This window comes from Hirundo rustica, chromosome 3 (genome assembly GCF_015227805.2).
Source record: "Hirundo rustica isolate bHirRus1 chromosome 3, bHirRus1.pri.v3, whole genome shotgun sequence".
NCBI classification, from domain to species: Eukaryota; Metazoa; Chordata; class Aves; order Passeriformes; family Hirundinidae; genus Hirundo; species Hirundo rustica.
In genome coordinates, this window is record NC_053452.1 from 76,606,382 (window position 1) to 76,631,213 (window position 24,832).

General features: G+C 35.6%; 1 protein-coding gene across 6 annotated transcripts in view; it reads right to left on the reverse strand.

Moving 5' to 3' along the window:
• Positions 1 to 24,832, reverse strand: part of FUT9 (fucosyltransferase 9) — a 98,880-nt gene that overhangs the window by 15,064 nt on the left and 58,984 nt on the right. Inside the window, exons 1-3 of one of the 6 annotated variants that reach the window (XM_040058426.2) lie at positions 17,176 to 17,204; positions 9,448 to 9,541; positions 25 to 176 (exon numbers count right to left, since the gene is read on the reverse strand). The exons of 2 other annotated variants lie outside the window; for them this stretch is intronic. In XM_040058426.2, coding sequence (XP_039914360.1) covers positions 25 to 176; positions 9,448 to 9,482 — 187 coding nt within the window. In that variant the 5' untranslated portion in view covers positions 9,483 to 9,541; positions 17,176 to 17,204. Of the gene's footprint in view, positions 1 to 24; positions 177 to 7,028; positions 7,187 to 9,447; positions 9,542 to 17,175; positions 17,221 to 24,832 lie in introns of those variants that run through there. 3 more of the 6 variants (XM_040058429.2, XM_040058428.2, XM_040058427.1) reach the window with 3 other exon arrangements.

The following is a 24,832-nucleotide window of genomic DNA, read 5'->3' on the forward strand; positions in this document are numbered from 1 at the left end:
CACACACACAGAGGATGAACTTACGAATGTTTAGACACCAGTGCCTGATCTGCTGGCCCTGGATGGAGGCTGTGTCCCAACGAGAAGTGCTGCACTGTTGTCTTGTCCTTATGAGATGTGCTGCAATGTGACAGCTGGTGGGTGCAGAAGGCAATGGAGCCACCACTACTGCCATCCTGGCAAATAGAAAGGAGGGAAGCAGAGCACTGAATTCACTGGGGTACTGAGCCGGGGACAGCTGGATGGGAAAAGGAGGCAGAAAGCAGAGACATATTATGTCTGGGAAATGATAGGGGAAAAAAAATCTCCTATCTTATGATAGGGGAAAAAAAATCTCTTTCTTACTTATGTGCCTTAACTCTTTTGTCAGAGAGGACAGGAAAGAACGTATTGCTCTGAAACAATTATTTCAGCAGGAACCACAGCAGCAGGCTGAATCCTGCAGTCCTGAAGGTTATTTACGGCATGAGATGCAGGAAACATCTGTATAAATTCCTGGAGATGGGAAATCTGCCTTTAGATTTCTGGAAAAAAATCTATCAAGAAACAGAAAGCAGTTGCTCAGACTAGATTTCTAATGAAACATGTCATGTGGGAATCGGGTGAATTTACTCCCCATTAAACAAACAAGCATGTTTATTGATACAGCTGAGATGCGCAGAAAGCTTTAAAGATAAATGATTCTTAAATTCCAATTTAAGTTTAATTTGTATTCTGTCCCTTTTTGCATTTTCAGGATTAGCAATTATCAACTTCCTTTTTATTAACAGCCAGTTTCTTTCAAGACTTCTGTTCTTTAAGGTTTAGATTATTAATAAGACAAACATAATTGTTTTCAACCGGCTATTTCTAGTAGATTATTATTAGTTGCCAATACAGATGTCTAAGATTTATGAGCATGTTTAAAAAAATAATAAAAAATTCTAAGAACATGTTAGAATAAAGTATTTTAAAGGCTTTTTCTACATATCATCTCCTTATTTTTTGTTATTCAAGATCCTATGTCATGTTCAACAGCTTAGCATCTGGTTTTGTTATTTACTGTTTGGAAATTGTGCTCTGCAATGCCAAAAGGGAAGACTAAAATATAGAATTTGGTACAACAAATGTAGAGAAAGACTATGAAGATCAGAGGAGTATTTTTTTTAAATTGGATTACTTTGGATTTTTAGAGGTGTAACTACATGAGCAGAATAGTTTTTTATAGATTCCAAATAATTTAATATTACCTGAAAAAATAGAGTTTTCAGATACCCATCAAATAGTTATAAAATTCCCTACAGTTTAAAAGCAGTTTTTCTACTTTAAGCTGTTTGTTTGAATGCCAAGCAAGCATTTATTCAATGTTTATGGTGTAAGCATTTAAATAGAAAGTAAAAGATTGCTTAAAAGTACTTGTGTGCGATAGACAGATATTGGAATTTGACTGCACTCCATGCTATTTAAAATGATAACAAATGAAATGTGTGCATCCAGAAAAGCTGGTTTTGGGTGGATGAACTTGACTTGCTGATGAAAGTAAAATGAAATAAATTACACTTCAACCTCTCTGAAACGGGACATATAATGCTGAACTGAACTGTAAGTATTTCACTAGGAGACTTCAAATACGTTGTCTAAGATTTTTTTAATCCTAAATAGAGAATAAAATCCAATAATCTCCATGGCACTTCTGGAAAGATACTTTAAATTGTCATTTTATGCAAGCAAGCACAACAGAATTTTGCAGAGCTGATGTGTTGATAATATGATTACTCTAGCTAGATTTATTTTCCCTTTTGGATTTTACATCAATGTTCTATTTACGTGCTGCATATAAAGAAAATGAGATAGCAGCATGCAGGAAAATATGGATCAGAATTTAGCTTTGGAATAGATTGATTTACAAAGTTTAAGAACAATAGAAACCTTTCCACTGCTATAGTTATTTGAACTGAAGAGTAAAATCTTTAAAAATTATTTTCCAAAATCCTACAGTGTATAACCTATTCTCTCCCAGTGGAGGACAAACTCAGATTTACTGGACAGAAACTATAAATTATGGTAGAAATGATTTTCTTATTTTTATTGGACAAGATGAATTGCGTCCTTTGTTTGCTATTCTCTCTTCATAAAGTGCTTCTCAAATGATTTTTTAATGCATTGTGCATATAACTATGTTTTGATTTATGAAAGTTCAAAGAGACTCAACCGCAAAATGTTTAATTTTTTTTCCGGTTTTCTATTTGTCAACACAAAAATCTACCTCGGGAAAGTTGAGTTTGCTAACATTTTCTCAGGGATGTTTTTTGTCATATTTGAAACAGATTTTCAGGGAAGCCCAAAGATGCTTTAATGTCAGTGTACCTCATTAGGGGGAGATTAGTTTGAAAGATTTCAATTTTGCTCTGAACAAAAGGGGAAGATTTCGATATCACAAAAACTTGCAGAGGACAAAAAAATCATCCCAGCTATCATTAAGGTTCTCTTAATGGCTGGAAGATTTCTTCTGCTGTCAAGTTTGGCGGAGAGATACACGCGCTCACAAGTTGTTAGGATGGGATGTGACAACAGCATCACATCCTGCTCATGAGCTGTAAGACTGAATTAGCTTCTAAAAGAAAGTAAGAGGGGAAGAAATGTATCTCACCTTGATATAGACACAGCCTGAGTAATTAGTAGTTTCCATCAGGAGACAATCCAGCAACTGTTGCTCTAGCAACAAGCGCTCACAGGAGTACCAGTGTCCGCTAAGATTTCAGGTAAGGGCACCTCAGAGGACCTACCTTAAAGAGCTTGTGCCTGAAAATGCACATGTACAATGCTTCTGAGTCTCCCTATTGCTGTAACCTCAGATATCATGGTCCTACTCATGGATTGACCCTCTCTCTTAACCGCCTCTCTATTATTTTTTCCCTTCTACTGTTCCCTTTTCATAATTCTTCTGACCCTGGTTTCATCTTTACTCCTTTTCTTTTTGGAGCAATGTCACGACCTTTCAATTTCTCAGAATTAGAAACAACTAGGGAAATCTGTCAGCTCCAGCAATTGTATAAACCACTTCACTGAAGTTTCCAAATAACACTTTTCCTATCCTTTGTCATCATTTAGAGGTTTTTTGTTTGTTTGTTGGTTTGGTTTTTTTTTTTAATTTACTGTGCATTTACATATTTTAAGACACATTAGCAGAACTTTGAGTGTTCTTAATAAGGCCCAGCATTTTACTCCAACAATAATTACTTCATACATGGAAATTAGTGGAATAAAGATTTATGAGAAGTCTGGGAGAAAAGGACTTGGAAGCATTGCATTTTTTTTTTTTTTCCTTTGTACACAGTTCCTCTGAGAAAGGGGAAAGATTATCAGTGGTCAGACAAGGAATATTAAAGAACTGGAAGCCTTAAGACTTCAAGAGTATGCAGGAGAGACAGGATCTCCAAACTCATCCAGAGTAAAGGTGGCAGAACAGAGGCAGTTTCTTGATAGCTATTTTTTTGTTCCCAAGATATAATATATGTATGTGCTACTGTGCTATTTATTCTGTATTATTGAATCAAAATTGAAGAATTGTGTTTTTCCTATGTTATTTATTATGCAGTATTAATTTCCATGCATACGAGTGTTTCCACTAAAGATGCTACAGTTACTGTCATGGTGAAGGGTGCATTACATCCCTGACATTTTGTGTAGGCTCTTAATCTTACATGCATTTCATACCAGCCTCACTCTACTCATTCATTACTAGAGTTAGACCTCGTTACCCCAGCAGCAGACACTCCAAATTAAAAATGCAGGATCTAATCACTGACACTTTCAGGTGTAATCGTTACCCAGTTAATGAATATGAATTAAAAATCTCATGAATTTGGTTATAACCCTTTATTTTGCACACACTTTCTATACCTGTGATTGCAGGCTTTGTGTAGATTGCCATGCAAATACCTCAACTGAAATAAGAGGCATTGTGTTCTTCTCTCTGTGTTCAGCTCTGTCTGCCGCCAAACCCAGTTTCCTCACTGTCTTGCTTCTCAGATCTTCTGGAAGACTGGCTGCAGGCGACAGCACTGTGACCAGTGATGACGCTCTGAATCAAGCTGCTTTTTCCCATGTTCCTCAACATGCCTGATCCAGAGCCTGCATCTGGCCCAGCATCTACTTAATCTTGTTCCGATCTTTAGTGAGGTTCCATACTGGACCTCACTTTTAATATGTTTATATATATATTTGTAAGCTTTCGGTATGTGTATGTGATTGGGAATCACTGTTCTCAAACCTTCTCTTTTGATTGGCCACAGTATAAATATGACCACTAAGCTATCGAGATAGCTACACTCCAAACGGGTCAGATTGTGATGGCACAACAAAAAGTAGCATAATAAACAAAACCACAGAATGATATAGAGTATAACTACTATCAAACTGAGCACAACACAAAAGTAATTCCTTCTTTAGCTGCCAGGGAAGAAAATCACTTAGATAAAGCAGAACAAGGGCAGCTTAATAAATAAACATTTCAGTGAAGGCATTTCATAGCCCTCTCCCTTTAACTTTAATGGAAAAGTCTCCTAAGGAGAATAATTCTAAACAGCTGTTTGGGATAGGGTAACAGACTTTTTTCTAAGAGCAAAAAGATAGGGGAAGCACAAATAGGGTCTTTCCTGATCTTCACTGATCAGTGCTTTGCCTTTTCCTTTGAAAGCTGTTACTCCCTGAATAATAAGCCCCACTTTCTCTGTAATAAGGGTGGCAGATATTTGCTATTGTGCATCATAAGTCTGAAGGTGTACTTCGGTGGTAAATACAGAGTATGAAACCCACGATTTGAATGTCATTCCCACAGCTCAACTAACATTCTGCCACTGTCATTTTAGCATCCTAATTACACCAACATTGTCCTTTGTGGTTCTCACTGCAGATTTCCAATCAAAATGTCTGTGATGAGGGAAGTAGCATTATTGCAATCAGACAGCTGAACAACATCTCTAAATAATCCTAGCTTGTTCAACTTCCCAGACACATTATAGAACATAGATCTGAACAGCTAAACATGGCAGGAAATTACACCTATGTTGTGAGATGCTCTGGCTTAGACAGCTGCTGAGGAGCAGTTAAACATGGATGAAAATTTCTAGACTTCAGTGCACCTCACTCCTGGGACCTTACAACACTGAAGGATGATAAAGAAAGAGCAGACTCAGTATAATTTCTGCCTTTTAGTATCTTTCCTGTATGCTTGCATATGTGCATATGAATTCATACACACACACAAAAAATCCCAGACCATAAAACTATAAAAAATATTTTCACCATTGTTTTTGATTCAATTTCATGGTAAACCTAAATCTAGGAAGCCTGAGGTTCCTGGGTTCTGCAGCAATTGGAATACACACAACTTCCATTTTCCCAAGGAAATACATTTCTAGAAATCACAGCTGTACTGCAAATTGAAAAAGTAATGTGATCTACCCCAAAAACTAAAATGAAAAAAATATGGTACTGATTGCAAAAAATCCTATTAGGAGACTGTAGGAAAGCAGCTCCTGAGTTTTACTATTCCCAACAGAGTATAAAGAACTCACTGCTTGCTCTCTAAAGGAAGAGAGCTCTTAACATGGAAGGTTTGAAACAGTCTTGAACAAATGCTCTTTTTTACCTTTCCTAATTTTTTTCTTCTTTTGATGCCACATGGGTCTGAACCATGACTGCAGACTATTTTGTCAGGAGCAAAAATTGTGCTGGGTACACTTGGCTGCAATGCTTCATTAGGAACTGGTTTAGCAATTGAATAGACCCAGCGAAGAAAAATGTTTGAGTGATACTCTGTGATTTGGAACTCAGCAGAGGTGTAGAATAAATATGGTCTGAACAACTCTAGCTCTATTACTGTATAGTAACTGCTCTAATTTGGAGAAATTTGTCACTGATTAGATGCTCCTGTCTTTTTTACTGCATGTCAGGGCTATGTTAGTTTGCATGTGCAGTGAAAAGTATTTTCTGCACATCGTGTTTAATTCTTTTTGTTTTTCTCCTAAAATGATCCATGAATTTTACACTCCTATCCTCTGTTGACTTCTCTACCAGTCAGAACAATAGGGAGATGAAAACTTCCTCCCTCTCCTCAAGAATGGTATACACATTGCTGTCTGCATATTTGATGAAGAAAGCAATGACTGTGGTCTGCCAGCACTGTCCTCGCTCCTAAAATGTAAAAAAAATATGAAGAATACATTTATTTTGTGCAAGAAATGCATGAAACTTTTATTCTGCTGGGGAAAGATACTGGAATCTAAAAAAAGATTTCAGAGCTACTTATGCTATAAGTAGCTAAAAGTGTCTCTTTTCTTATTCTGTTAAAGAAGGAAAAAAAAAAAAAAAAAAAAAAAAAGATCCTTACAGAGCTCTCAGATCTAGATTCTGTTCTTGAGTAAAAACAACATCCTGAACCATCAAAGCTGTCTGTTCTGAATAGGACATTGATCTTCCCAAGTCTTCCCATGTGGAGTTCCCACTCACATTCTAGTCCCTTCTTTTTCCCTCAGATTGTCAGTCTTACTCCTTAATCAAGATGTCAGTATTAGCATTGCTCTCAAAGGATTGCTGACTGTTACTGCAATTGCCTGGGTTTGGAAATCCTGGCATAGCCAGATATGTTACCTGTAAACAAACCTGTTTTTTAAAGAAACTGTGGAAAGCATGAAAGACTGCTCTGTTATTAAATTTTGCTATAAATGAAAGATTTCTGTTACAAAAAATAGTCTCCCTCTACATCAAAAAGAAGAGGTTTATTTCACTGTAAACTTCTTTACACTTTAAAAATATAATTTAATTCTTTTAATATACAACTGTACTTTAGACTACCATAAAACAGAAGCTGTGATGGCACTTCTGACAGAAATTAGAAATGAGAGCAACCTATTGTAAGTCTGAGTGTTGATGACATTTTACCTGGTCTTCTTGAATGTTGAAAGAGCTGATGGGGATACTGGCAAATCTGATCTTATTCCTTGATTTAGTTTCCTCAAACAAAAAATGGAATTAAAGAGACTCACCTTCTTTGTACAGCATTCTGAAAGTAGGTACAGAAATTATCGTGTAACTAATATCATGTAACTGTTTCTCTTGTACTGACTGAATCCTCTGTTAAGTGAATAATTTGGATCTGTGACAGCTTTGGGCTTGCAAATCAGCGCAGATGAGATTCAGCAGACTGGAAAAGCAAAAATCAAAAAGTGATCTCTCAGATTACTTCCTAATCTCAGTGTCATGTCAAGTGCACAAAGCAGGTGGTAGTAATTGCAGAAGAAACTCTGACTTGCATCTGTGGTAGGTACAGATCGTGAGAACATAGCCGCAATGTGTTTGCTTTCCAAATAAGACCAAAATAAATCATTTTAGTTCAGATATGGGAGCACCAGCTGTAATTTACCTGAGCTGATGTATCCAACCTTTCAGCTTGGCTTTGGGGAGGCTGACTGCGCTGATGCCCTGAAAAGCAAGCGGAGCGGAGCTGGCTCACTTCTTGAGTATGGTCAGATCCACTATGCAGCAAAGATCTTACACAGCACAGACATTGTGCCAGTGCTTATGAATCACAATTTGTTAGCACCGCTGCTGCTTTACACAAAAGGGCAATGGGGTCAGAGCTTTGCTCACAGGAGGCACAGGTACAGGTAATAGTAATACACTGCGTGGGTCTTGTGTGTAAAGGATTTCCTGTTTGAAAGGTTGTCATGCACTTTTTTTTTACTGACACCAAGTATTTCAAGTTGAGAAAATACAGTTTCTATTCTGGTATGACTTCAAAGCCTGGAAAAAGCAGTTTTTAGTCTGAAGCTGGTATGAAGAAAGATAAAACTGATGGGCACAGAGGAAAAGCAGACTAAGCAAATATACCCCAAGCTGATATGGTGTACAGCTATTATTATTATTATGTTTTCTCTCCCTTTGTATACCATATGTTTAGAGACTTGGTAGTAGAGTACAATTAGAAGTTTCTGTTCATCTTTTCATTACTTTCAGACATACTTCAAATGCTTTTTTAGCTGGCATTGATCTAAACCCAAAGAAATCAATAAGAAGAATTAGACTACAGCTGTTACACATTAGAAAAAAATCAAAAAAAGTATTTATGGAGTTCTGTATGGCATGTTAACTTCTTTCTTACTGCATTGTCTGTATAGTATACATAACTGTATAGTTATGCCATTGTAGCAAGTTGCTATTAAAATTCACTAACAAAAGTTATTTTTGAGAAGATTTAAAAGTTTAAAAAATTTCTGTTGTGGTGGACCCCATTCTCTCTGAGGCAAAAGTTACCCCAAATTCTTTCTTCAGTTTTCTTCTCCCAGATTATTTCACCAAAACATGATCTCCCATTCAGAGCTATCTTTTTAATGAATTACAGCAGTGATCACAGATAATTAATTTTTTCTGTATTATAACTTTATTATGCTCTTAGTAAGCTCACAATATTTTTTTATAAACTTAGTTATAAGAATAATATGGATGAATGAAGACTCATATCTCTATTTTCTTTCAGAATCCCTTCTGCATGGGAACTAAAAAATAAAGAGCAAAAAAAAGGTGTTCTGACAATGAGAAAATGAAATATTAACCATCAATGTTTCCATTTCTCTTCAAGGAATTATATATAAATTTAACTTATTAAAACATCTTACAGAATATTTTATAACTGTTTTACATGGAATATAAATAAATCACTTAATTTTGGACTATCAATTTAATAAGTATAAAGAATCTTAATGAAATTCACTCTTTTACACAGAAAAATATTGTTAACTTTTGCTATGTGAGTCTAATGATAATGGCCACATTAAATTCCTCATTTAGTACATACTAATGGTTTTGAGAACAAGTGTAATTTAAGCTTGAGCTGTGTGTTGCAGAATTCTACAAAATCCCGAGTCAAAACAGTAAGCTTGGTGAAATGCACTAGCATCCAATTTGTGGAAGGAATAAAGTCACACTTTTAAAAATCATCTGATATCCATATGTGTTAAAAATCCATCAGTGTTTTAAAAAATAACCTAGACATTTTAATAGGGACTTCAATATTATAAAAGTTAGGCATATTTTCTAATTTGGTTGTATGATCTATTTTCATATTAAAAGAGAGGGGCTACTCAGTAAGTAGCTGTCTTTTAGGGAGACTAGATGCTTATTTCTTATTTACTCTAGGGATGTAGAGTTATTAATCCTCTTTTGGAGTCACAGGGATGAAGTAGGGTCAGTTCTTTCTGGATTGGCAGGTGGGGAAGGTAAGGACCATCTCTTAAATGCTGTTCTAGAAAACAGGAGAATCAAATCCAAATACCTTTTGTGTTTGATTTGGTTTCTAATCTTCCAGGAAAGAAACCTAACAGCTAAGGAGGAATTCATAATTAAGGACTTTGTGTATCACAGGTGAGACTTAAATACTTGACTCCTGTAAAAGAATGTGATTCTCACCAGAACATTGTGGCTGTGGAGACAAAATCTTCCATCTGTGATGCATCCTAGAATACATCAGCTTCATGTTACAGATTGCAGAATGGGCAAATATCTGTTTTAAAATGAAACAAAAGACATTTTAAGGACATCTTGTGGCACCATAAGTCAGTACTTTCAGCTACATGTCAATTAGGTATCCTTCCTCTCTCTCTTTCCCTGCTGATTTATGTGAAGTTCAGTCATGCTCCAAAAATCATGAAGGGGTGAGACTACTGTAGGGAGAACAGGTTTTGATTTGAGAATCCTAGGAAGGTAATGAGATGTCCCCAGGCTTTTGGTAGCTCAATCACAGTAGAAAAGTCTCTGGTTTCCTCAGAGCCAAGGATCCAATGTGTGGATTTTTATGCTGGAGACCTCACTGATGACTTGGATGAAAAGGTCTCCAAAGACAGAAAGCCTACACAGCAGCTGAGATGGTAGAATGTCCCACAGATGTCCAAACATTTGAACTTAAGAACATGAAGCTGTTGCCTAAGTCTTCTTCAATGACACTTTGAGTCTAAGCTCTATTATGAAATATTTCCATAAGTGCCTGTTGATCAAATGTTTAACTTTTATGTCAGGACTTAAAAATTCAAATAATACACCAGGGGGAATTTACTAAAGATTCTGGGTATTATATTAAGCAATTAGCATTCCTACCTTTGAATTCTGCCCTCTCCATGCCTTGTACTTGTTTTTGAAAATGAGATTTTAGAAATTATTTTACAACATACTGTGAAAAACTACCCTCCCATTTCACTAGAAAAATGCAGAAGTTTTGTTGGTTCAAACACTGACTTAATTTTCATAACATCAGGCTTGCCTATAAAGAAGAAATAAAAGAGAGTGTAAATACTAGTCTTTTAGGGCTGTGATATGTTTGAAAACAGAATCCAATTAAACCCCAATTATTTGCTTATCTTTGTCTTAATAAAGTTGCTGTGGGTGTTATTGGCTGTTTATACCATGGAAACATGGAGAAGCAGTGTGATTATTTTCATATTTGTGTTTATATATTTTACCATTATAAACACATGAGAAGACCTGCTTGACTCTATTCAATGTAGAAATCAGCAAATAGTTTTAAAAAGGAGAGAAAGTAATTAACTGCACTTCTTAATGATGCTCCTAATTTAAACTATGCAAGAGATGTTTAATGAGTGAGAGAAATGTTGCAGAAAAAAACCTGTTATCCGGTTAAAAAACGAAAACGGGGATCAGCAGAATTTGAATCTATTTGCACATCTTCAGAAGACTTACTCTGTGACCTTAAACAAAGTATTTAATTTTTGTGCCCTGCAGTTTTCCTATAAAATGGAAATAATGAGAGTCAACTTGTTGAGAGGTTGTGAGCCTTAATTATTTAGTATTTATATCTTCTGAGAGAATTCAGATAGGATTGCAGAGTGTGATGAATGATTAGCATTCTTTTGCTATTACTAAGCTATGATATTTTTGCCCAGCTATTTTATCATACAAAAATCTTTACTTTTTATAGCCCTGTATCCAATAACTACCCTGACGGAAATGTATTGAGCAACAAATCTAAAGTCCTCCTCTGGTCTTTTAAATGTAATTAATGCCCAAATTACTCTCAAAAGCAGTAGACAACAATGATGTCCAGGTCTGCTTCCATTGCTTGTACCTGCCAGTTCCACAGAAAATTAAGTAGAGTGTCTTCCAGGTAAAATATATTTACCACAATTTAATGGTTTTAAACCCCCCAAATCAGCACAGAGCTCATTGTCTTCAGGCTTAACATGCAGATTCTGGAGAATGGAAAAAACCTCACAACTTTCTGCTTCTGACTGAGCTAGTGAATAGACTCATGGGCAGCAGACATGATTTGTTTCGCAGGTGATGAGTTCCTGAAGCGCAGGTCTGACCCACACAGCTAGATCTCAGTATACCAGACAGAATATTAAGGAAACCCTTCCAGGCAGTAGTTATAAGAAAAAGGCTACATAGCTACCAATTGCATTGTAACTGGTGCTGATGAATTGTTCAGAGAAATTACAGAGTTATACCTGTGATGAACAAGTACTGTTATTTTGAATCAACAAGTAATTGCCAATAATAATCTTCCAAAAATTCCTACATAGTTCAACAGAAAGAGGATAATGGTCTTTTTAATGAAGACACTTTCTTATGATTATTGGCCTTACTTCTCATATTGTTACTTTGGCTTGGGTTGTGCTGACAAAGGTCTTCAACTTTGAATATCTGAGGCAGCTAAGCAAGTGGAACTTCCCACCTGATTAATTTGTCAGCATAAACTAGGAGAGGGTGCATGTATCCTTTCTGGTTATAAAAAAAATATTTTATTTTGCATGGAGAAAATTCTAGTGCTTTCACATAAAATATGTAACAAGACAACAAAACCAGGGGATTATTACGCTTTCCTACCTACATTTAATCCTGCTCTATGGATTTTACATAAGATATATTCTCATGAACAGTAGTATAAAATGCAGTGACATCAGAAACCTACTGTACCTTGACTATAGACTGAGTTGAACTATAGATCTTGAAGTGTTATAAACAGAACACAAACCAGTGAATATGGAACTCTTGTCTGTACATGTCTTCTCTACCTTCTTTCAAAATAAAAATCTAAAGGGCAGTGTCACTACCTAGGATGTTGCAGACTGTGAAGAGCTTTTTATTTGAAAACTGCAAGCACCAGCTCAGAATATCAATTCCATCATGCCATTAAAAAGATGAAATGAATTAAAAAAACCAAAAAAAAACCCTAAGAGAAAATAAAATCTGTCCACAATAAGCACAGATCCAAAAATGGTTTATGAAAGTGTTGTGGTAAAGAAAATAACACAATAAAATAATTAGAAAATATGGAATAAAGATTGCTGTTTATTTATTTATTTATTTATTTATCATATTTATTATTTGAAATTATAATTTAATCTTTGTAATTTAAAAGGGTGTTAGTAACCTGCAAAAATATAAAGAAGTTTTACTGTGATGAAGAAAAACAGGACAGAATCATAATCTCTTCTATCAGGCTTGAAGAGAATTGAAACATTTGTCAGTATCACTGGTCTTAAATTCACAGAAAATAACACAGGGATGCAAAAAGTAAAATTTCATATTATTGAATGCTATGGACATCACAGCCACTGGGCATGACAACTGAAAAATGACAGATCTAAACCATGTAGCAACTATGTTAAATAACATTTTGAGCAAAGTAAGAGTGCAAACAAAACACCCCCCTTTATTTATGACTTACTGATAAAAAAAGTTTGAATGTCGCTAGAAGGACAAGATGCAGATATTTTTGACCAATATGATTATATATTTAATGTGCCAAATACATTTACAACTCTGGAATACATTTTCAATCTATCAGATTAATCTAACTGTATAAGTGTCAGATGTGATTTGAAGAAGCAGGAGGAAGAAATGCAATTGGATATCAAAAAGGCACAATATGTTTATTCTATTTTGCATTCCTTCTGTCCAACTTTCCGACATGTTTGTCTTACCTCTCATGTCTGACCTTCAGGATAAGCAACCAAACACTCAAAACAAGAGGTTTCTTATTTTGTACTCATAGCCTTTCCCTGCCTTTCCTAGCTATTTCAAATCCATTAAATATTTCAGTTGTAGTTTGGATATTTTCAGACCTAAATAGAAGAGATTCTTGCTTTTTAAAGGTAAAAAATGTGAAAAAATTGATTTTTATCTGGTTCATACACTAGAAGATTTCTCTTAGTTTGCTATCATTCCAAGACTTTCCAAGTAAAATGTCTCTTAATTAGCCTCTGGTTTTCTCTGTAGTACACCAAATTCTCCTGCAAAGCTGGGTCACAGCCTTTTCGATATTCTCAACTTGCTGATGTGTAGGGTAAGGATTTCAGCTGAGTGTTTTAGCTTGCCTTAAAACAGTCTGGTTGTGCTAAGGATACAAGTAGGCCTGTGCCAAACACACAGCAGGCCTTGGAATACAGCTCCAGGGGATAACCACCATTTTGCACACCCTTACCTTCAAGCAGCTGAAGAACACTTGGCTTAAAGCATTCAATAGATGTGTTCTTAAAAGGCCAAAGATGTACTTCAGGAACACGTACTAATTTAAGATGGAATTAGCAGCTACTTGCTACAGTGAAATTTCCCAGTGAGAGGCTCTCCTGGATGCTCTGAGCAGTTTTTTACACAAAATATTGAAAATGAATTGCAGCACAAAACCTCTTAACTCCCTTCACTTACTAAAGGCATTTTTTTCCCACTACCTCTCTTCTAGTAGACTTTTTTTCAGTGTTTCTCTTTACCCCCTCAGGGAAATCAAAAGTGAGTGTGTGTCTTTGTTCTTTATTTATTTATTTTTTTTCTCCCTCTGATATCGCATTAGCTCTGAGTCACCTGCATTCTCCTGAGCTCTCAGTCTGATCTTGTCTAGGCATTGTACTCATTAACTCAGCTGAAACAACAGTTTAAAAAGACATCACTAGCATAATGTACAGAGTACAGAGTCAAGGTCAGGTTGCTTAACATATGCATTTGTTCAACAGTTTTTGAATTTCCTCCTGCAAATGTGAGCTTGGGGACTGAGTGAGCAGGCTCAATGCTCTTAGAGATCATATATGGAATAATTAGATGTAAGGGTCTTGCATCTGCAAAACTGGGTTTTCAGCTTTAAAATATTTTTGCTGTTGTTTTAAAGACTTATTTTTAAATTTTAGCTACTATGAATAGAAAAAAACCTGTTAGAGTGTAATGCATTATCTGAGAAATATTTAAATACATGTAAATGACAGCTGTACTATAAAACATGTGTGGAAAATAGTAAAGTTAAGACTGCAGATGGAAGTTGTTATATCCTGATGGCTCTAAACTATGATATATATCACAAGAAAATTTGTCATTTTTGCTCAAATTGAAAATTTGAAGCACTTTTTAAATATAGAATACTTTTTATTATTCAGTGGAATTCGACATGCATTTTTCTGTCAGGAGTGATGTCTTGCTTAACAGATGATGGACAGAGCCTATCTTGAACTGAGTTGATTTGGGTCATCAGGTAGCTCAAACTTTTTAAATATTTTGCAAAACTATATGGCCACAAAGACCACTTCTTTATAAAGATGTAATTTAAATGGTCAATGTAACACTCGTAGTTTCCAAAATATTACAGTAATAACATATTTTCTGTCAAGTTCCTGGAGGTCTCCATCAAAACAAAAATTTCATTGAGTTTGCATTAGGAACATTCCCTTGTTGGTGGAAAACTTGCCACAAGAAATATTTTGCCTGAGCCAAGATACAGTAAATGATGGCAGCAAAAGAGGAGAAGAAAGATAAGACAAAAATAGAGGAAGGAAGATCATGCACTTAAGTATGCAGATCTCAGTGCTACTTTAGAAAGCTTAAAGTATCTGATCTATATGTGTCATCCTATTTGCTAGTGAATTCATACCAGAGTGCTCTCTTTCTTTTTTTTATTATTTTTAAACTCTTCTTTCCTCAGTTGTTAATGGCAAGATCAACTTGGGGAGCCTATTGTAGCTCTAAAGGGCAACCTAGAGGGAGCTTGAAAGGTGTTTGCTGCCACAGCAGCTAAATGAGTAAAGGTGGACATGTTCCAAGGTGAGTACAATGGCAAAAACACAAAGGCTGACTCTGATGTAGTAGGAAACAGGAGAAGGAGATAGAGCTTCAGAACAGAAGCAAGCCTGTCATATCCACTGACATGGCTATTTTGGCAGCTGTATTTTGTATGAGCAGAGAAGTGTGGCAAGCAGCCTAGTTAAAAACCGAAGAGGGCAGATGAGGGCTTTAGCAGCATTAAAAGAAGCTCATCTGAAGCAGTGTAAACTCATCTGAAGGAACCACATGTCTTTATCCTGGCAATAAAAGCAATGGAAAAGGAGGAACTGAAAATTTTCTCTTGTAAGTTAAGGCATCACTGGTTTTTTAATGTTTGGATTACCTGAACAATCTGCAAGCACTGCCTCATGGCAATCCAGTCTAATGGTGGGAAGGGATGGAACATTTGCATAAGAAAAACACAGAGTATTCCTGTGTCCACAAACAAGTCAATGTTTTTATTGCTGATCCTAATTTTATTCCCTTTCTTTGCAGCGTACATTACCGCTGTTCTATATAGCAAATATTTTCCAGCATGGTCTTCAATCTCTCTGGCTGATTTCTGTTTGCTTGGTGCTTGCTGGATACTCTGAATGAATAATCTGAAATCTTTAAATCTAATTACATTACTTATTATCTTTTTGAGTAGACAACTAACTTTGCACTTATCCTCTTAGGTGTTAGAACTCAAGTGGATGCTGTCTTGGTTGCCACTGAGGCCAGCATTGTCATCTCTTTCTCCTTTTGCAGTGTGACTATCACAATGAAGATGCTGTCACCTTAATACTTTAAAAGAAGAGACCTTTTCTATAGGATATATCTGCTTAAAACACAGGTGGGGGGGGGGAGGGGTTTATAAAATGCATTTATACTTCACAAGTAGAAGCCAAAAGGCATGTATAGCCAATAACAGGGATGTTGTTTGTATGAATTATGTCTCAATAATTGAATTGCATGTGAGTTAAATAATTTCCTTATCCATTATTCTATCATCTTTTCTCCATCAAATTACAAGTATGATGTATGAGTGAAAATAGCCCTAAGATTGCCCTGGCATACAACAATTCTTTCCTGAACTGAAAGATTCCATCCCAGATAACACTCAAAAATTGTCTTTCCATCCTGCAACCACTCATTTCACTTTTAACATTCATCTCCAAGGTGAAATCATCTTAAACACACTTTGAAATACTTCCTGCACAAGTGTTAGGAGTAATTTCCTCTGCTCTGAACTCATATGCATCTTCTAGTAATTTATGCAGGCATAAGAGTAGCCACTTTTTTCTGGCTTTTCTGCCTCTTCTTATAATCCAAATCTTGTGGAAATGTTTTAATTCTTTCCTAGTGAAAAGAAATTTAAAAATGGGAGAATACAGTGCTCACTTGTCTTAAGAATTAGAAAAGGGTTCAGGCAGATACAGTTTAATGCTGCAATGCCTTTAGACTTCCACACTTGGAGCCAAGTGCATCCTGTTTGCGCTGAGGAGTGGACTGTGCTACTGGGAAGGGGAGCACTTGGAGCTGGATTTGCAATATAAAATCGGGTGCCCCTGTTCCCTCGAATGAATGGGATATCTAGATGTGTACAAAAGGGATTTGCACTTAGCAGCAGCTGAAACAATTTGATGCTTATGAAAGTCCAGTGCAGGGTCAACCTACAGTTCCATCTTGCTTACAAATAGAAATCTTCAGATGGTAGATGTGATATCTCTTAAACTGGGATATGGGTCCTGAAGCCCAGCGCGTGACCTTGGCTACCAAATAATGTGTTAAGTGACCTCTCTTTCCTAGGATGTGAAGAATACATGACTGTAGAGTACAGCACTCAGAATTGGTAAGGTTGGAAAAGACCTTTGAGGACATCAAATCCAAGTAGGAGCAGGTATTTTCCAGGATAGTGACCTAGCCAACAAACTAACAAACTCACTGCGGAAAGATATTGCTGAAACAATTTCTTGTTTTCTCCCCTGCTGAAACAACTTCTTTTTTTCCCCCTTCTATGTTTTGTCAGCCAAGAATATGACGGAGATGGAGGCCAAAAGGCTTGTGTTTTTTCCACATCTTATCAGTGCATAGCTTTTTTGTTACAACACTCACCTAAGAAGGAGTGTTCTAGAGGAATCCTGCCAATATGCTCAGTTGTAGGTAGTCAGTAAATATCATGTTTGACCTGAAGATAATTGAAAAGATAAGAAGTAAATTCCTCCTGTGTTGAGGAGGCATAAAGCCAGAATAATTATAGTTGCCTTAAAACACTCATCTTCAATATAGAAGCTTCACCTGTGAAGCTTGGATGCTACCTTGAATTTAGATTCAGATATTATTATTTTTTCCATTTGAATCTCCAGAATGTTCACATTTATACTAAGCAGAATTACTCATGACCCTATAATTGAACACAGACAAAGTATTTGGATGGTCATGGACACTAAGATATATGCGATCCTTAATAATGAAAATGGGATTTTCCAGAGTTCCTGTCTTGGTTGTCTCCCTTCTCTGACAACTCATATATACAACCAACATGGCTACTTTGGTTCCATATTACAAGGTCCCCAGCTGCTTCTGATCTGATGGCAAAGCTCTCTTCTCTTTGGGAAAGAACTTTGCAAATCTTACAAGCCTTTTTAAACATTCTCCAGCTTCATCCAAGAAAGCCTATTTGTTATTGATGTTTACACTAGGTAAGTCATCCTCATGGGAATCAGGCAGCATGATATTTTCTTGAACAGAACTAGTCTCTCGAAACCTCAAAGTGTTCCTACATTAAAGTGCTGCTTGCTGATCATTTCTTTCTTGGTTCACATGTGAACAAAAATGCCAGTAAGTATCTAAATGTAATTGATAAATGGATTAAGATTTACTGGTGTTCTAATACAAAAAGGTATGAAATACTACATAATTGTCTTTATTATGAACTAAAATGTTTCACAACTATTTAATTTTTTTCCTTTTGCTTACTGTAAGTTCAGCTCATATATAAAATTAATTAAAAAATTATGATAGCGAATGTCTAGTCTTTTTATTATACAAATCTGCTGCTTCAGCCTCAAGTAGTTTCTCTTCCTGCATTGTTAAGTTGTTTGACATTCAATCCACTTTGTTTATCAAAAGAGTTGAGAAAGCCATTTTCACCACAAGTTTTTCTCTGTTACTTTTAAAACATCAGATAACTTCCTTTATCTTTCTAGATGAAATGGCATTGACTGTATCTCAGGTTGTTGGTGTTTTTTTGTTTTGTTTTTTTTTTTTTTTTTGGTGCTTGTTACTCATGGGTTATCTTAATTTTAATTTTTTTTGTTTGCTTGGGTTGTTTTGTTTTGTTTTGTTTTTTGTTTTTGTCAGTTTTTCTGCCTCTTTTTCATTGACCCAATTTAATCTCATCCTGGTGACATTTTTTTTTCCTAGAAGTGATTTTTTGCTAGTTTCTAGTTGACAATATAATTTTCTTGAACTATTTCTTATGTTCTTATCTAATTAGCTATGATATAAAACTATTCCACTCATGAAAAGGGCATTTTATACTTTCTTAATTGACCTGTTTCAAGACACAAAATAGATTTTAATATAATTTGCAATATAATCCAAACATTTTGTATTAAACTAGAATCACTCTGTTTCTCCAAAATTCAAAATATTTTAACAATGTTGGTATTCCTTTTTGTACTAACTTTCTAAAGGAGGTATAAAAGTAATTTACATTAATGTGTGTTGATAATTCTACTGAACTGTTATTCACATGTAGAGGGGTAAGCACATGCAAAAGCATTTCACAGGATTTAAGATAATGATCATCTTTGGATAGTTATTTAGAGAATATTGTACTGATGCAATTTGGAGTCAAGTGCTCCATATTTGGTTTGAAAAAGGCAAGACTAAGACACATTCACATGATTCCTCACACCTACATATGAGTACAAAATTTTTGGTACCTCAATCTAAAAACAATGAACATTACCTTTGGCGGTTTAATGTGGAGTGATAACATTGTAGCTTGGCCAATAGATTAAAATAAAAAATATAGATTTTCTTCTGGAAGTTCTGCTTGATTGAAAACTTCCCGAATCCATTCCCAAATCCATTCCCAAATCAAGAGTTGTATTTTCCCCAGAATATAAGTCTGTATCCTGTGTCCTTTGGAGACACTGTAGCTATGTGTAGGTAAATATGAGGGAGCAGAACAGACTTAATAAAAATCAACAACAGGTTTGTTTGAATAAGGATTACATGATCAGGATTTTTACTAGCAGGCTGACAAGTATCCAAGGTTACAGGTCCTTAGGGGGAAAAAACAGACAAAGAGTGAAGACAAGCTGAGATTTAGGGTAAAAAAATATTTTAAATTTGAGAACTCTTGTCTTGGGAATATATAGCAACTTTATTTTTTTACTGTATTTCTGCAGTGTTAGATAGTACAAGCCTGACCTGTGCTGGCCCTAGAATTTCCATCTGTATGTATTAGGCAAACTATATACCTTGGAGCTATTCCCTGCTCACTCTTTCCACTTACTATTCCAGAAACTGACACACATGAGTTGGCAATTTTAGAACTAGCACAAGATAAGTGACTTTTTGCTGCATTTCCCCCTCATCCACTTAAGAAGATTAAGTGATGTAGCATAGATTTTATATGCGGAAGACTCATCTTCCAGAGAATTATAAAATATTTAAATCCATTTGTATAGAATTTTTCTCTGAAGTGAAATGTCCTTAACGTTGCAAATGGGCAGTTCTAACCAGCTCATTTTTGTCCTTTAGTTGGTGTGTCCTTCACATAGGAGTGATTTATGTCACCAAAAGAGTGTTACAGCTGAGTGCAGAATGGAACATTTACCTAATCAAAACAGTTGCATTGAAAAATGTTTTTTTTTTTTTACCCTTTACACAGGAATTAGAATATCCAACCACTATGAAAATTGAAAAAGAACCTGTACTGTTGTCCTACTGACACTGTACTACCAAGGAAGGCACTATTGCCTTATAGACTAATCCAAATTCAAATACAGGAATAGAATGTGTAAGGGAGATTATCCACCATTAAAACAAAAAACAAACCATTAAAAAGAAACAAAAAAAAAACCCCAAAAACCCCACACCCACACCAAAGGGTTCTTTGCCCAAAATCTTTTGGGCAATGAACTTGATTGATATTTAATATTCATCTGGTGAGAGAAGATGGGAAAAGGAATAGTGAAAGAAATCAAATAAATATAAAAAACACTTTACATTTAAGTTAAAATACTTTACAAAATCATCAACTCACTTCACTTTTAAAATTGCAAAATAATGAAGACATCAGTTAAAAGAACTAGCAGTAAACATCTCTATGATTCAGGTTTGCAATTCCACCGATAAATAGCACTTCTCTGTGTCTACCAGCTCTATCAGAGACAGAATGTTTGATTTTAAATAAAATCATGAAATATGTTTAAAAAAAATGTAGTAAGCTTGTGATAGAAAAATCTCTTCTGTTGTTTATACTTAATCTGTTAGTTTATAGTTAGTTAGATTATGGATAATCTCTTCATAGATTTAAACTCACCAGTATTCATGGTATACTCTTAAGCTGCAAATTAACCATCTAAAGTATTCGGCAGATGCATGAAATGCTGGTTTGGAACTCTTTGTAGTCCCACCACTCAAGTCTCATTAACTAAACCAAGATCCCTTTACACTTGGGCCAGATGTTAAGAGAAAGTTAAAAACCAAAACAAAGCCTAATTTCACTAGCATCAGTGTGTATTTTCCCACAGACTTGAGTGAGAAAATCTTTTGTCTTATCTACTAAACTACCTAGTACCATTATGCTACTGAGAACTGATAGATGAGGAAAAAAAAAAAAAAAAAAAATCACTGAAGAGACTAAGCATGGTCAGAATCAACCCTGTGACAACTGTTGTCCTATTTTCACCAAAGTTCTTAATAATATAAAAGGCTCTTTCTCTTGGAACTGGATCCGTTATTTTCTCTCAGTGATTTAAAGCTTGCAAGAATAAATGTTTTGCCTGACTTAAATTAGCTTTGCATGAATTTCTGTGTAATGACAATGGTTGAAAAAAAGAAAAAAATCAAAAGCCATATTGTGTTGAGCAATTCTTGCGTGGAAGCACAATGTGAAGGTGATTCTCTCTTCAATATCATACCCCTTCTCTTTAGTTCCATATTTTTTTTATTTCAGACTCAGTCTTTTCTTTTTTTTTTTTTTATTTAACAAATACAATATAAGTCAAGAACAATATGGAATTCAGATTAACGTAATTTCCATTGCTTTCTCTAAAAACTGTTAAACAGACTGTGGGCTTTCGTGCACGCTTTTGATTATTGGCACATTTATGCTAAAGATGGATGCACCTGCTTGCTCTTTTGCATTGCAAAGAGCCCCCTTGATTTTAGTGAGTTAACAAAGCCTCTGAGCATGCCTTTGCTGGATCAAAGCTTAGCTGCTTTGAACGTCAAGCTTCAGTAAAATCATGACATACCTAGGTCAATTTTTCTTTCCATTTTAATAATCTGTTTCTGTAATTGTTTTTGTTAAGTGGTCTGTTCTTTATCCTTCTTCTGTAATTAGATTTGTAGTTCAAATCTATACTTATTTAGCAATTTATCAAAATAAAGCTGAACAAGCTATGCTGCTTGACAGAAAAACCAAACAAACCCACAGAATAAATAAAGCAGGTAAAACTTTTTTCAGGAAAAATAAAGTCAAACCAACTGGTCAAGTAGAAATTAATAAAAACCGAGAGTTATTTTAGACACGCACACATAAGAAATCTTAGAATGAGATAGGAAAGGCAGAAATAAAATTGTTTTCTTGCAGATTAGTTGCCTATGAATTGCACAAAAAAGATTACCCATATATTTCAATTTAAAGTATAAAATAGCTATTTGTCAAAGCCTTAAAAAGCTGAAATTACTGGACATAAACAATGGAGTGACACGCAGGGAAAAAGTTTCTGTGTTTCTCTGAAAGAGTTTTAAAGTGCAGACAACCCAATGAGATTTATGCACTTTATACTTCAAATTATTTGCATTAATCTCACCACATGACTGTCTTTCCTCTGAAGATTCTTCTTTCTTTCATTTAGATCTACTTTGTGAAACATACCATACTGGTTTGCTAGGTGGAAAAGTAATGTAAATGCCTTCAATGGACTTTCTGTTTTTGGAGTTTTGCTCTGTAAATAAGAGGCAAAGTAGTCAGATTTTATGAGAGGCACTCATTAATTTATTTGACCAGACCTGTCTATTGTGGAGCTTAAGCTGCTAATTAGTTACAGATAGAACTGAGCTTTATTGGATGACATAGCATCTAATAACTTAGAAATCACCAGTTTATGGAATGGCTATAACAATAGAAAGTGGATTCATCTTGTCTTTGTTTATTCTAATCAGCCTTCAACTTGATTATTTTAGTAGAAAATACTATGCACAAGAGAGACGGTCTTTGTGCTTTTTACTCTGGCTATCATAAATTACATGGCCTTGAGTATTTGGAAGTTGACTTTTAGGCCAATGCTTTACTTCTCCTTTTTGTTCTCAGAACATGGTTAAAAATCCTGAGTGATGGTACTGACTGCTTTTGATTTATCTAACTTCTGGAATATGTGAGCTATGTACTTGACATTCCTCCTCAGGTCTTGCCTCTTGTCTCCTGGTTTTGGTCAACTAAAGACTCTTCCAGATGGTGAATAATCATAAGGAAAGACAATGAATTGTAATCAGAGAAAAACCCTGCAGACCGAGGCTGAGCAGGAGCAATGTGGTTTCCTGTTCCTAATGATCTTCCAGCTATGCTCCACATGCTAGAACTACCTGACCATCCACAATATTCTTATCCTTCTATTGCTATCTTCCTGGCACTACAATTAGCACAACTTTTTTTTCCCTCCAGTAGCTCTACTGACCGGTAATCAAATACAACTAAGGACATTTACTTACTTTATAGTTTATCTGGTAGAACTGGGCTGCATTATCATTTGTTTCAAACTGTGCATTATAATCTCTATTATAAAATGCAATATGGAGGAAAACTTGTGCTGTTGATGAAGAATTCAGCTGGGCAGCTCCTAATAAAGTAAGTAGAAGTCAAACAGCTTTATCCTTTTAAAGTTTGTTGGCATTTAAATACTTAAATATTCTAAAAATTGCTTAAGAAAATAGGGTTCTTCCAATCAACTTCCATGTCAAAAACTTACCAGTATTTATACATTTTGATGTCAACCTTTAAGTTCCCCTGCTTCATGTCTATAGTGAAAATAACTTACTTTTTTATCAGTATTGTTCTATTGGCCAAAAAGTCTTTATCTCTCCCTCAGTATAAGTGCCTTTTGAATAGCTGAGTGTTTGGTGTTCTTTGTTTGTTTGTTTGTTTGTTTTCATTCACTGAGAATTTTCAATCTTTTGTGATCAGTGAGGCAAGGTGCTTTTGGAAAATCAGTATGGGATGGTGCAATTAAAGATATAGCACACACATTCACAAGAGGGTGACATAGATAGTGACAAACCTTGACTGACACTTCCCAGCTCTGTGTTTTGGCTTTCCAATCCAAGTAACATTCCTCAATCCTTTTTTTTTTTTTTTTTTTTTTTTTTGGTGGGTGAATAACTGCTTTTTTTATGTGAATTAACATTTGTAGGAAGTGTGATTAAAATCAAGAAAGAAATAGTCTGAAGTAAATTCAAGTGTTGCACAACTTTCCAAAAAAGGTGAATTCATTGTGCCCCAAGTAGACTGAGTAACTTTTTCTTACTTTGCTTTCAGAAAGCATTGACTTGACATCATCATGTTACTCTATATCTTTTTGTGCCTCTGAGGCAACTCTTCTGCTCTTTATCATAGCATGTAATTATTTTTCTTCCTCCCAGGTAGGTTTATCTATAGCTATCTGTATCTTCAGTCTGCAGGTAAAGGAAAGAGACTGTATTGGATTTCCAAGTTGGAACACTGGAGTTTAAAAACAGGGCAATAGCAGCTTTGGAGGGACTCTGATATGCTTTTACTTGGCTACACTATTTTTTTATAGAAAAGAGACTGGTGCAACTTTTCTGAAGTAAAAAATACGCTCCTAAAAATATCTGTGGAAACTAGATCCTTGGAATCATATAATCTTATGTTGCTGTGTGTAATTTTGTGTTTTAATACCCTATGATTTATTCTTATTCTCCCCTGGGGGTAGTGGTTTAACCTGGGTTGTCTGTCTTCTCTGATACCCACCCCTGTTCCCCAATGCTCCCTGACAATCCTTCCTGATGCCAGCCCGTCTGGACTGCCCCTTGCGGAATCCCCTATTCCTTGAGGACCCATTGGCCTGCTTATATAAATCTCATCACATTAGCCTTCCCATTGGATTTATGTTTTGTAAACTTGCCCTTGTGTCCCTCCTTGGTCTTCTCCCTATTGGCCCATGGACCACAAACTCCACCCTGATTCTGTCCCTTAAAACCCACGGTCTTGCCTTTGTTCCTGGTCTTCACCTCTGCACTGTATTTGAGTTATGTGACGTGAATAAAGGAATCTCAGACTGCATGTGAAGCCCACTTCCCTCCTTTTTACACTGACCAGCAGCAACCACTCAGGACTCTAGGACTCTGGGGGTTGTGTCGTGCCTCTGCAATGTGCCTTATCATCAGGCATGAGATGACAATCTTACATTTCTTTTTCAGTTCCACCATTGTGTCTATCCTGCCTTGAGAGAGCTGAGACCTCAAGGGCTGAATGGTGAGAACTCTTGTTCAGTTCTCACTACTTAGCCCA